Genomic DNA, 14,326 nt, shown 5'->3' on the forward strand with positions numbered 1-14,326 from the left:
TTATTATTATTTTTTTGCTTAGGCATCCACTGGTATATTAAAAAAAAATCACTGTTTCAATCCAAATAAAAACTGTATATTTACTAACTGCTACTGACTATGAAAGTCAGCTTTCAGGATATTTAAAATGAAGTGCAGCAAGTTCACTTCTCTTTTTAAATTTCATTCTCTGTGAAATGCTGAGCAGAACTTTATTAGCATTATGAGCAGTGTCTGAATAGAGATTAACTATTGCTTTTCTCATGTTTCATCCTAGTAAATTTCAGTGGTGTAATGTAATAGTAATTTAAGCCCAGAAAAAAGGGCCTCAATGATTACTATGTAATATTTGCAGAGTTTTAGTCATTTATCCCTGCCCAGACTGGGTGATCATTATTTACTGTACGCATATGCATATATAATGCAAAGACAGCAAAGAATGGAGTATTTAATTATGCAAGCACAGTTATGAATACTCTTAGTTGTGAAAGAACTCACTGGTAAAACAAATTTATACTTTGTGTGTGTGTATGTTCATTCACAGACAGATTGTACTAGTACTAACAGTGCATACATTACAGAGAGAAATCCACTCCTGACCTTGATTCTGCATTAGAAACGAAGTGGTTGTGAAACAAACGGGATTGTATTTCTGAAATTCCAGGTACATTTTTGTGATGCACCATGAACTGATTTTTTCCTATTGGGTAAACTGGCCTTAGTGTGTCTTTCTCAATCATATCCCAAGTACTTTAGACAAACACAGATATTCTGAATTCTTCGAGCTTATCAGATGCCAAAACGTGTACCTCTTTACATTGGCAACTCTTTGGAACAACTTCAATGTATCATCAGATTAACCAAAAGATACACTTGGTTCTGATAAAAATGTTGGGTGTTTCACCTCAGCTGAATAGCAGCCTTTGGTTTTGTTTGCTCTCTCTCCTCTCTCTCTCTCTCTCTCTCACACACACACATGCAATACACACATTGACACACTTCTCTGACACAGGTATTTTTACAAAAATACCAATTAACGTTATTACTGAATGTTACATTTTGATCACATTGGATTATTTCAGTTGGTGAAACAAAGGAAACTCTCATCTTCCCTTCTCTCGTTATTTCCTGTTTGTCATCTCTTAAGAATTTTTGATGTATTTTATCACTTCAGAGCCAAATGCTGTCTCTTAGCAAAGGGCCACTGTTCCATGTTCATATCTTTCCATTTAATTAGGGATTTAGTCTCTATAAGGACAAGATGATGCACTTCCAATGACTTCAACATATCACTGAAACAGTAGTGTACCTTAAAGGATGTAAAATATGTCCTATATAATGCCCAGTAGTAAGCCAGTGCAATATAAAAGACTAAAGAAAAAGTAGGTTTCATTTTTGAAGTAGGATTTTATCATTCTTTAATAGTATCCAGATTACATTTGTGTAGTACTCAGTATGATGAAAGAATTTAGCAGTTGTAGAAAGCTATCTAGAAGAAGTCTATTATTTTTGAAAGAAACAAAATAGTATTCACCTGCTAGTTACTCATAAGTGCTTTTTTTAAGGTCACAAAGAAAAGACAGCTTGCCATCTAACATTTACAAGACCACACAAATTCTAACAGTACTTGCAAAATATAAAGTAAAAGGACCATTTCCATAACACTATGAAGAGCTTCCACTGAAAATAAAAATAATCCTTAACAAACATTTCAAAGAAGTTAGTCATTTTCCAAACATGAAATTTTCCCTTTCTTAGTTAATTACATTAAATTTTCTACTTTATTATATTGTTAATGTAAGCAAGCTTTTCTTTTACAATCAGAAAGCAAAAAGGTTAATGAATAATGCAGGACATAAAGCATTTCAGAATTCAAATAGCTTCTTCAGTTTCATCTGAAGAAACTAAATTCTGCACATCAAGAAGAGTTATGAGTTCTTTTGTGGAATCTTGATTGTGACAGTCTTAACTTCAGTGTATTCATGAAGGCCGTATTCTCCCCTAGACAAAAGAAAACCATGAGCAATACAAGAGTTAATAGGTTAATACTTTTAATACAAATTATGTCCTTGATTATATTTTTAGTGGTGCTGTTCAATTGGGCAGATGGGTAACAGGGTTAATAGATATATCTGTAAGACATCTGTGCAGTTAAACTGCTTTTGGATGCCTTTCGAAAAGCTGTAATAATTGTTTCCTGGGAAAAGTGGGAAAGAGAGTGATTTCATTTCTGTGCAAACGAATGGCATTCAATCAGTGTAGTGCATTTCTAAACTGAGTTTCTGTGCAACAAATCAGGCATGCGTTAGGTCTTTACAGGCATACACAACATGTCTTTTGACGAAGCCTTCCTCTGCTGTCAAGAGTCTTTTCTAGAGTCTATGAAATAGAAGCTTAATCTCAAGTAAATTGGAGCAATAATTAACCCTCTGTGAAATCTCTGAGACAGTGAAAAATACTTAATCTTAGTGTGATGTTCTTAACATGATTCCACCTTAAAGTTTTACATGACAAGATGAAGCTTACTTATGGGTCTAGCTGGTTGGCATTTGATGCAGAAAAAGTATTTAGACATAACTTGACTGTTTTCTGGAACAAAAAGTTTCTGTGATGCAACACTATTCAGTTCCCAAAAAAATCTAGATACTTATGTACGCAAAACAGAAATCTGTACTCCAGACTCTGCTGTGGGAAAACGAATCCCAACTTTTTTACTGTTTTGGTGATGTATTTTGTTAATATGAGACAGTTGTAGTCTACTTCCTAATGGTGTTAAAATTCCAAGAACTATATAGGGATTCCAGGAAACTGATGGTTTGACACACTGACTTCATTCAATGCAATTTTTTCACACATATTTCTGCTACTTCTACAACTGATTCCCAGCTGCTTACAAAGCTTTTTTTTTTTTCCCCTATGGCAGACCTTTATCTGGTGCTTATTCCTTCTATCACTATTCCTTGCTCTTCAGTGGTAAATTTTTTTTTTATTAGAGTACTAGTTGCGATTTTGGGCCAAGCATTAGGAAAAACTTCATTTGTGAAGATTTCCCAATTTTTGGCAATCAAGTGCAAAACAGTCTGTGTTAGCAATGGTCCAGATGTGGTGTCTTTTTTTTTATAATTTATTTTGTTGTTTTCATTTTGACATTTCCTGATGCTCTCAGCATATATATATATCTTCCCTTCGAAGCCATTGGCACATTATTTGCTATCAGGAGCATATTGAATCCAATAATAAGCAAGTATTAAAATCCTAGCTTTTATCTCTTTAAAATAATAAAAAAATCTGATGCCCTTCTCTTGCATTTCTTAACAAAAAATTGCTGTGATTTATGTTCCAAGAAGCCCAAAAGCAAAATGCTATAATGTAGGAAAAGTGCAGGATATCGTATCTTTAATAGTATAGCACATGATATGAATCTAATGCTAGTATCGAATATCAGAATGGATGCGGAATCAAAGAAGACATGATTCAAACTGAAACTGGATTAAATCTTAAGTCTGAAACAATTAGATTAGCTTTTCATTTCTATAAACTGTTCCACTTCTTTTCCCACTTCTCGGGGAAAAGACGAGAGTATTGCAACTATACTGTTTTATTTTACAATATGTTTGATCAAGTTGGATAGTAAATTCAAGGATTTTAAAATGTCTGGCATTGTTAAAAAAGGGACACTTGCAGGGGATTCCACAACCATGCATGATTTCTGTGTACATATATGCATGTCAATGACACTTTCTATGTATATGCAAAAACTGTACACCATAAACACAATGAACAGTTTTTCATATTAATAGACTCCAAACTACTTCAAGCAGTTATTGTGAAAATTTGCTTTGTAAAAGAATTCTTTGCTTGACATTGTGCCTGACATGAGATTTCTGAATATTAGATAGAGTAGTTTGACAAAATCTCAAGATGGTCATCCTAGCTGTGAATGTTAATAGTTGGAATTTGGAATTTCATTTTCTATTTCCTATGATTCTACAGTATTAAAGTTGTTTACTTACAGTTCTCTTCCATTTCCTGACATCTTAAATCCTCCAAAAGGACACTGAGCGGACAATGCACTATAACAGTTAACCCTGGAAGAATAATTAAAAAAGATTTTAGAAATATGAAACAACCTTTCTCACTTCTGACAAGTAAGTGTTGTGCCATCAACTACAATATGTCTGTGGTGATATTCATAAAATACATATGAGTAATGCATTTGCAAGAAATATGCTACTGTGACGAAGTAGCATATTGATCAAAGGTCTTCAAGCTGAGTGAAAGTCACATCTTTCTTCTGATACTAACAATGAATCTCCTTCCTGATTAATGATTCAGCTCTCAACCCAAATACTAAGCACAGATAATTCTTCTGCATGTATACTTCCAATAGGTAAATTCAGGTCACTTAAAAATTTGTTCAGAAACTTTTTTTGGTTCTTCTCAGTGTTAAGCCATTCCATACTGTGGCTGAAAACAAACAAGTATACAATGCATAAGAATAGAATGGGAATTTGTACTAAAAAGAGTTTGGGCAGAATACGCAGCCAATAAGCAATATCTATTTTTCAACATTGTCAAATCAGATGTTCTCTATTTTCACATCTTATATTTTTTTCACTACCAGTCTAGTGGTTTATTAGGAAAAGAACTGGGTATAAGGAAAAGGTTCTTTACCAAAAGGGTGGTTGGGCACTGGAGCAGACTCATGGGGGCAGTAGCCAAACCTGCTAGAGTTCAAGTGGTATTTGGATAATGCCCTCAGACACATAGAGTTTAATTTTGAGTAGTCCTGTGTAAAGCCCAGATTTGGGCTCTATGATCCTGGTGGGTTCCTTCCCACTCAGCATATTTTGTAACTCAATAAAAAGATTCTTTTCATTGTTAAGGATTCCTAGACAGATCAACAATTGCAGAAGAGTGAATAACAAAGATTTTACTTTTGCTTTAATCTTTCATCCTTTTGAAGGAGTATTATCTCTTAGGTCAAACTTGTTAACTTTTATAAAATATATGTTTTTAGGTCACAGGACATCAGCAGAAATTTGTACTCATGACAAGTCCTTTAAGATAAAAAATAGTAAGCACACATTTTTGAGTTCAAGTGAAATTAATTGTTCACTTTCTGATAGGAAAATGTGGGACTCTTTGTAAGTCATTGTATAGTCTGATGTTCCTTCAGGTTTCCACTTTTTTTTCTCCCAGTCTTTGTCTTTTTAGTTTCGTGTAGGCTGCCTTTTACTTTTCCATTTCTACATGACAGTTTTTTTGGATGCTTTTTCTGCCTTACGGTTCCCCTTAGCATCTTTTCCTCCCTACTTATAACAGTTTTTAGAATTATAGAATCATAGGATACATAGAGTTGGAAGGGATTTTTAAAGACCATCTAGTCCAGCTGCCCTGCAATAAACAGGGACATCCACAGCTAGATCAGATTGCCTTTGAAGCTTGTCTTCGAAAGTCTTCAGGGACAGGGCATCAGCCTGATCTCTAGGCAAGCTGTTCCAGTTCCTCACCACCCTTTCTATAAAAGACTTTTTCCTTCTGTCCAACATAAATCTACCCTCTTTAAGCTTGAAGCCATTTCCCCTTGTTCTATCACCACAGACATTGCTTCTTCCATCCCTTCTGATCCTTATACTTTTTGAATCATGTTATATCAGTCTTTTCCTTCACAGGAAGTTTTTCTGCACAGATTAATGGTCAAGCAACTTCAAATAATGGATTTATTTGCACATTACAGAAAATGATCCTGCAAATTGAGTATGTATTGGATTACCCCCAAATCCTGAATAGAAAAGAAACTAGTGTCTTTACTTTCTTTCCTTTTGTTTTCTTTCACTTTTAGTAAGTACATTTAATTTTTTCAGACTAAGTTTACAGGGCAATTGTGTGAAGAACAAGAAGTATTTATGTAATATCTCAGTAGGTACGGACAAGTAAAGGGTGAAATACAATAGTGTACCAGCAAAAGCAGTTTTTTGGTTTTCTGCATTTCTGAGGGAAGATTTAAATGAGGCATGACTTACCACACTGTCCCAGCCTGAAGAGCAGCTGCAAATGTCAGTGCTTTATCAATGTCTTTGGTAAAAACTGCTGCTGCTAAGCCATAGGTAGTGTTATTTGCCCTCTTGATAACTTCATCTATAGTTTTAAACTTCATGATTTGTTGAACAGGTCCAAATATCTGTTTTAGGCACATACAATACATGAAGTGGACTAGCGTATCTCATTTTCACAAACAACTTATACATAATAAAAAATGTTTCTTTCAGACAGTCTTGTTCCTAAATTCAGTCAGCCAAGGTTATACATGTTAGAGTTCTAAAATGGATTATAAATTAACATGGAGGTAATATTTTTATAGTATGGAGAAAATCAAGTTGGCCTCTTGTAAAAAAAAAAAATGAATAAAGCAGTAAATAAGAGAAAATACACAATGAAAAAATAAATAAATAAATTAGATGAAGAGATGCCTAGCATAACAGGTATGTAGCATGGAATTATGGTATGTTACAGATCTATACTTGTGACTAGCCAACTGGTATTTGTTCAGGAAACCCTAAGCTCAAAAAGATATTCAACGTATCTCTCTCCTAAACTATTAATTAGTTTTTCATTTCTGCAGATACTGGCACAATTAAACATGCATACCAAGAATATATCTTCTGCTCTCTTTCTGGGTTCTATATGAGAAAATATTCTATTAGACTTCTCTTTCTCACTGCTATCTCTCTGTGTTTGCAGCTATATATGAACATTACCTACTACTTCATGCTAACACTATGTAGGGCGGGGGGGCATTATTGCATCTAATTACTTCAGTTCTCATCACTTATGAGACTTCCACTTGATTTTATTGGAAAATATTTACTCCTAGTTTCTAATTGGTGTTCCAAGAATTATTTACACTGATTACAAAAACAGTGAATGTTTCTTCAGCCTGAGATTAAAAATCCAAGCATTCTTTAAATTGTGTTTGCTCTCTGAGGTTTTGTTACTCAATAGATTCAAATATTGTGAGAAAATCAGTTCTTACTGTTGTACTGAACTAAAGGAAAGAAATAAACCTGTGAGGAAACATATCTGTGATGGCTCCTACCTGTTTTACAGATCAGAAGAAGCACTTCAAATTACTTTTTGGGCAACTTTATCTGTTTTTTCTTCTCTTTGCAATTAGCACTCAGTGCTCTGGTGTTCATTTTAACTGAGCCTTTTTAATTTTGCTAAACATTCTAGGTATGAGCAGCAGAATGCACTAGCAGTCTTGCTGGAAGAAAAAAAGTAACTCCTAGATGTCTTACAATTTTGAAGGAGCTTTCTAGCATGAAGAAATATAACAGACAGTAATTGCATCAGTTATTAACCCAGACAAATGAAAACAAAACAAAACAATACAACACAGAGAATGAAGAGGTCATAACTTTACTTTGAGATTGTGCTCACAGAACAGCTCTGTGCTCATAACCCTTTTCCTTCCAGCTCATCACTGCTGACCTAGCACTGCCCCCTTCGTTGGTTCAGTACAACACTGTACTTCAACACTGCGTGGGTACTTCTGCAAAGGAATTTAGGTTAAGCAACCCTGCAGAGGCAAAACTTTTCTGTAATTGTCACCAAGCAAAACTCCCGTGGGAAGCACAACTCATTGCAAAATAGCTGTTTGGTGCCTATTGTGTCAAAACTACAACTTGAGCTGCTCCTTAGGGAGTGCAGAGTTCACAAGTTATGTTTTCAAAGTTTGTTTCTTTGTAGCTGATAGGTGAGACATGGGCAGTATGAGGTGATGTAATTAACAGACCCAGCCTTAACATTTCTTATCTCTTATCTGCTTAAGGTGGTGCCTTTGCTGGCAGGCCAGCCTCATACTCCTCTCATTGACCTCTAATGGACTGGTGAAAGGGGCACAAGAAACCAAGAGAAGGACTTTAAACACCAGGCTGGAACAACAGATTAACTTGGAACATTTTTATATAGTCTCTTGACCTTCTGAATGGATATTTTGTACACACATTTAAACAGAAAAACTGCACTATCGACTGCCAAGAATTTATTTACCTCTTCTTTGGCGATGCGCATATCATCCGTAACATTAGAAAAAACTGTGGGCTGGATGAAGTAACCCTTGTTTCCCCATGGACCTCCTCCACATTCCAGTTTGGCTCCTTCTTTTTTCCCACTCTCAATTAGATCCAGGATTTTTTGAAACTGCTCCTTATCAATCTAAATGAAAAGATACACAGGGATTAGAACAGTGTCTAACTCACAACTTAACAATGTTCCAGCTTTGTTCAACTGCATGTGTTGAAGAAGAACATCTGGAGAGCCTGGCAAACATTCTTGTCAATAACTTATAAAAGCCATTCAGATAAATCAGTAATGAGAAATTTTCACTCAGAAGAATCAGCTGTATAAGGACTGATAGTGCGCGTATCTTCAATATAAATGAAAGAAAATCTATAAAATAAACGTATCTGGTACTTTTTCCAGAACTGTTCTCAGCTGCAAATGATTCATAGAAATGAGAATTGATGAGCTTCTGAAGTTTCTGAAGTTATAATAGAGGGATTGATCTAGCCTGCAAGATTCTTCTGTACTTCACTGGGGTTGGTAGATTGGCCCTGCTGTTTTTCTAAAACATTAAAGAATGTCAAAAAGAAATGGTACAATATAACTGAAATTCACTGCTATTTTTAAGTTCTTCTGAGTTGTTAGTAGAATAAAGACTCAGCATTTGTGGTTTGGGAAACATAGATTGCAGATTTTATTATTTTTTTTACTGGATGAAGCCAACTTCTGTCCTTCTTCCCCAAGTTCACCAAGAAAGACAGCATATGCCAAACACATTACAGTTTGGCTTCATGGTACAGCAGATTGCAGTGACTTCAGCTGGAAAGGGAATGGCAGTATGGCAGTACAATAAAAGTTTATATTTCTCTAACCTCTTCCAGTTTTTTAGCTACAAAAGATAAAAACAAATATTGTGAACAGGACAAGAAAGAGCTCAGATTTGCTTTTATCTTCTTCCCTCTTCAAATCTACTAATCAGCACTTCATGCATTAGAGAAATTATCCACAAAGTAACATTTATTTCAAGAAAAATTCAATGGTAAGGCCTGTTTGGTGGAGGCACCGTTGGTTTTTTTTTTTTTTTTAAACTAATTTTTAGAGTCATAGAATCCTTAAGAGTTTGAAGGGACTTTTAAGCGCCATACTGTGTAGCTCCCCTGCAATGAGCAGGGACATCCACAGTAAGATCAGGTTGCTCAGAGCTTGATCCAGCCTGGCTTTGAGTGCCTCCAGGGACAGGAGACACTCTCTGGGCAACCAGAGAAAAAGATTCTTTTTAACAATTTCATGACTCTTCAATCTGTCAGAGTTCAACTTTTCAATCACTAGCTAACGAAGACACTAAAATTACTTCTAGGGGGGGCTTTTGCACAGAAATTCTTTTCTGTGTTCACACTCATCACTCAGTGAAGTAGACATTTTATTCTCTTACTCATGCAATAAAAAAGGTGTCATTTCACTTAAACAACAAATATTACTATTTCAGTCATAGAACAACACAGCATTTTAAAAGGTTTGGGAGATTCCTGGATGTATATTAGACTAAACAGTTATTCAACTAAAGCTGTGATAAAAGCTTATAATTTTAGGGGTATTTATTTCTGGGGATATTTATAAGGAGGTGATTTTTAGTTCCATGTGCTCCGCTTGTCATTATACTTTCAAACAATTGCCTTAGTGCACACTGAAGACATAAAGTTTCTGCTATCCTGGTGGCCAAATATCTCTTGTGCATAAACATCATGAAGAAAAAATGTTTAGATGATACAGCTGAAGTTTTTTTCAGTCATTTCTTTGTTATTGTTATCATCATAATTTTTCTTAATAATCTGAGAATTATCATATATATGTTATTTTACATTTCAGCAGGGCTTTTGTATTTTCTTTCATGCCTGCTGTGCAAAGCACTACCTAAACTTGTGGCCTAAGGGAGGTGCTCTCCCAGATTGCCTATGAACTGGTGGAAAAATTTGGCTTTCAATGAAGCTACATGACACAGGAACACTGTGAATCAGTTTACATTTTGAAAGAGAATTAGGCAAAGAACACTGTGGAATGTAAGGCAAACGAATATTCAAAGCAACTACCACAAAATAAATTCATTTAAACAGCTTTGCTGTATTTTTTTCCATTAATGTGGGACTATAGGAACAACATAGACAAAACAAGAATCTACAATTTTAGCAGGAGAAACTTTGCTAACTTGTGAAAATCTTATATTTCTATTAAAGCTTGCTAAGAGAAAAAAGGAGATCAAGAAAGGCAAATGTATTCACTAATTCCTTTTTTTCAAATATTTAACTGTCTGCTTTTAAGTAAAAATTTACTTTTCTTTCACATTTAAATTGATACTATGAATTTCAAACTCAGTAAACTCACAAAAACTCACAATCATAACTCCCTATTAACTCTGTTAGCTGTACAACAGATGCACATTTGAATTCCTGAAGTTTCCCTGTTAGAAACTTCCTGTCTTCTGACATTTAGATTAAGCTTAATATATTAGTTCATTAGCTAGACACATTGCAGAATAAGAAAATACTGTTTTTTACAATTTTTGCATTCTCCAAAACTTTTACATCTTAGAACGCAATTTTCCAATTTATTTCATTTTCTGATTACATAAAGTGACTGTGAAAATTAATGAATAATATATAACCTTATCAAATGTGTGAGACTTCCTTTGTTTCAATCTTTTGCTTTGTTTCTGTTACAACTCCTTTGTTTTGCGATGATCAAACTTATTTACAGTTGCACTGTCAAGAAAGTGAATATCCTATAGTACAAACTAATATGGCTATAAGTCAATTAATTTAGCAGTGACCAATAGAATCCACAGAATCCAAAGTACTATGATAACAATGGTTAACAATTTCCGCCTTCATTTAATGGGGAATCTGTTGGCATAATTTTTTAACACCAAAAGGAAAAATACAAAATGTTGATTTTTAATTGTGTGGCATTCTAAAACTGAGATCAGTATAACGAAGACCTAGCATCTTGGAAAAGAGTAGGAAATGCTCTCAGCTTTAATTTCCTCAAGTTACTCATTTACTGAGGTACCAATTGAATATAATGCTAGCACTATAATATGGGAGGTCAACTTGCACTTTTACAGCTGTTGCACTGGAACTTTCTCAAAGCATTGAAGTTCTGTATAATGGTCCCCTTTTCCATACCAAATGGATCTGGAAAATAGAATGAAATCATACTCCTGTCTTACTAATTCTCTGATGGTAATGCAAACAATTCTCATTCCAGTTTTTCTTCCTGATTCTCAGTCTAGTCACTAGTCAGTGGTTCTCAGTGTTAACACTAAAACAAGAGCAGGTTTAGGAGTACATTAAAGTGGGATGTTCTGCCAAAATTAAATGAGAGACATATATTACTCACTTGAGGACCTTGCTGTACGCCAGGCGACAGAGGATCCCCAAGAATGTACTTCTTTGCTCGTTCAATGCTCCGGCGAACAAACTCATCATAAATAGGCTCCTCCACAAATATTCTGGATCCTGCTATACAACACTGTCCTTGGTGGTAGAACAGACCAACGTGTGCAAATTCCACAGCTTCATCCACTGCAAAGAAATGCAGAGTTCATCAGTCATGAATTTGAGTGGTAACCTCGTGAATTATTTGTAGACTTGTCATGTCATCTCATTTCTCTTTTTACCACTTTTTATTTCCATGATCATTTAAAATATAAGAATTCATTCATTTTATCAATGTCCAAAGCTACTCTTATACGTCGCAGCACCGTATTCTGACAAAAAACACATTCAACCATTTTATGTCAAATATTGATTCAGCATTATCATGAGAAGTCCACTAGGAAGATAATAAACCATCTATCAGGTTTTGATTCTGAATTCTTCTTGCATTAGAATCATAATTATAACAAGTAAGCGTTGGCAGACTATCAGATATCTCAGTCCAGCCAAACGGCCAGCAACTGCTAGTGACAATCTACTTTGAAACATACAAACAAACAAAAGCACACCAAAATTCTTCTTTAAGCAGATATGAATCATTTTTTTTACAAAATGAGAACAGACCAGGTTAAGTAATGAAAATTCTACTAACAGTCTGCATCTGCAAATATAATGTTAGGACTTTTTCCTCCAAGTTCCAGTGTAACTCTCTTCAGATTGGTCTTCCCTGCTGCTTCCTTGATCAATTTGCCAACCTAAAAGTTAGAAAAAGGATGTCACTTTAAAATAATATGATCCAGCAACATTCAGAAATCATAATCACAGTTCATAATTGTACACTCAGTAGCTGCATACATAATTAATTGCAGAAATAAAAGTAAGAAGAAAAAATGAGAAACTAGTATTGGAAGTGGAGAGTCAATACGTAGATGACTTTCAGTCTAGAAACCAATAATAGGCCAGTTTTGTAGAACCTATTTTCCTAGGAAATGTTAATGTTAGCTGTCAAAGATAAATGGCAATTTTTTGGTACCAACACCCTAATGGCTTGCACCTGTAATCTGAAGTAGGTTCTATTTTGTACTTTGCCAGGCTCTCAATAAAATGATTTTCCCCTTTTTCATTTATGGGAAAGCCTTTTGATGGATAACTTGTATGAGAGAAGTTGTAGATATCCACAGTGCCAAATCTTACTCATAGTCGTTTCTCCTTTATCAATAATAATGAGACCAGAAAGAAGAGGAAATGAGCATGGCTAGACAGAGACTGTGCTGTTTCTTTCAACTAAAGGCATAAATAAAGGAAATTTTGTAATATGAAAAAATAGCAGGGAAAATTGAGAGGTAAAATGCATTTGTAGAACTTGCAGCTTTGGCCTATAACTGCTAGTGTGTAGCAGCCACCAGATAACATCCTGGCTGTGACATTCTTCCTGACTTTGGGAACAGAATTTCTTCCTGCTGAATTACACTGTCAGAAGTAAAATACAGGAATGAAAATCTGGAAACACGTTCCACTGTCCACTTTACTTTGGAGGTATACTGGGCACTAGGAATTGTAGCTGTTACAATTGGGAACATTTATGGAACATTTCTCAAATCTCTTTGCTTGGGGTTCTTCTTGTTTCCCATAGCTTTTGTGGTCAAGGTTTCTGAGTTTTCTCAGTGTGTACTGACTGCTGATATGAGGCAGTGATATTTATCTTTGGAATGTACATCCAAGAAGTTAAAAGACCAATTGGCAATACTTCCATGAAGTATGTATACAGATAAATAACGTAAAATACTCAAGTAAGGATAAAGTTTTATAGTGACAGCAAGGACAAATCTTCAGTCATATCAATAACTATTCTTGGAGTAAAGGGAAGGGAAACTTAACAGTGACTTACTTATCAACTGTTGAACTGATACATATTCAAATAAACTTCTAAGACCACCCCAGTGATCATCCGTACAAACACAAAAATGTCATTAGCTCATCAAAGTGTGTGTAGGACTGGAGATGACATTTCTGAAGTAAATACATACCACCATATTGTTATTAGAGACAGTACAGGACAGTGTCTTTCAGTTTTTTGCATTTTTTGAACTTATTTTTTATTAAGAACTAAACAAGAAAAAAACTATAAAAGTGTTTTGTCTTTAAAGGACAAGCCTTAAAATAGCATTAATGTACTAGAACCTACTGTATGTCATGAGGTGCCTTTGTTTGAATGGTTTTCCTGCCATACATTGTTTAAATACGTTTAAAGTTAATAGTAACCAACAAATCATTAAACAGACTTTGTTTAACAAACCAACAGCCAAAAGAAAGAAAAAAAACTTAAAACAGTTACATAGAAAAAAGTTAGACATTAAATCATTACTTGGAATCAGTGGGGCACAGTTCCTGCTTATATTTTCTTGCATTCATTATAATACCTCAGTAGAGCCTGTGAAGGACACTTTGTCTATGTCCATGTGGTGAGAAATTGCTGCTCCAGCAGTGGGTCCAAAGCCGGGCACAATATTCACAACTCCAGGTGGAAATCCTGCCTGAATTGGAAGAGAGAACCCCATAAAATCAGGGAAGTGATAATGACCTGGAGACTGTCTCCTATAGTCTGACATCAATTTTCAGTTCTCAAGCCAACTTTTCCTAGTTGTACAGCTGTTTTCAGTCTCAGTGCCCCAGATACATTTATTCCTTGCATAACTTACCCACCCAAACCACAGCAACTTGAGGCCATTTCCCCTTGTCCTGTCACCTGTCACCAGTGAGAAGAGACCAACTCTGCTTGCTGTAAGCACCTTTCAGATATGGGAAAAGAACAATAAGGTCTCCCCTCAGCCTCCTTTTCCCCAGACTGA

The 14,326-nt window shown here is 35.1% G+C and overlaps 2 protein-coding genes across 2 annotated transcripts in view; one reads left to right on the forward strand and one right to left on the reverse strand.

The window, feature by feature from the left end:
• LOC104915076 (sarcoplasmic reticulum histidine-rich calcium-binding protein-like) overlaps positions 1–14,326 on the forward strand; it is a 260,268-nt gene that overhangs the window by 194,470 nt on the left and 51,472 nt on the right. The gene's annotated exons all lie outside the window — the stretch shown is intronic.
• Positions 1,367–14,050, reverse strand: LOC104915075 (retinal dehydrogenase 1). The gene is made up of 7 exons (XM_010725742.1): positions 13,898–14,050; positions 12,130–12,232; positions 11,440–11,624; positions 8,035–8,199; positions 6,006–6,163; positions 3,993–4,067; positions 1,367–1,980 (listed from the first exon to the last, which is right to left on the reverse strand). Exons 1-7 carry the CDS (start codon positions 14,033–14,035, stop codon positions 1,908–1,910), a joined length of 897 nt encoding a protein of 298 aa, XP_010724044.1. The 5' UTR covers positions 14,036–14,050; the 3' UTR covers positions 1,367–1,907.

This window comes from Meleagris gallopavo, chromosome Z (genome assembly GCF_000146605.3).
Source record: "Meleagris gallopavo isolate NT-WF06-2002-E0010 breed Aviagen turkey brand Nicholas breeding stock chromosome Z, Turkey_5.1, whole genome shotgun sequence".
Lineage (NCBI taxonomy): Eukaryota > Metazoa > Chordata > Aves > Galliformes > Phasianidae > Meleagris > Meleagris gallopavo.

Excerpts from the sequence above, each read along its gene's own strand:
- LOC104915075 (XM_010725742.1), bottom strand. The coding sequence starts at position 14,035 with ATGGGGTTCTCTCTTCCAATTCAGGCAGGATTTCCACCTGGAGTTGTG. Across the intron at positions 8,200-11,439 it reads GCGTACAGCAAGGTCCTCAA|ATTGATAAGGAGCAGTTTCA; the intron begins GTGAGTAATATA and ends CTTTTCATTTAG. Across the intron at positions 1,981-3,992 it reads TCAGGAAATGGAAGAGAACT|GGGAGAATACGGCCTTCATG; the intron begins GTAAGTAAACAA and ends TCTTTTGTCTAG.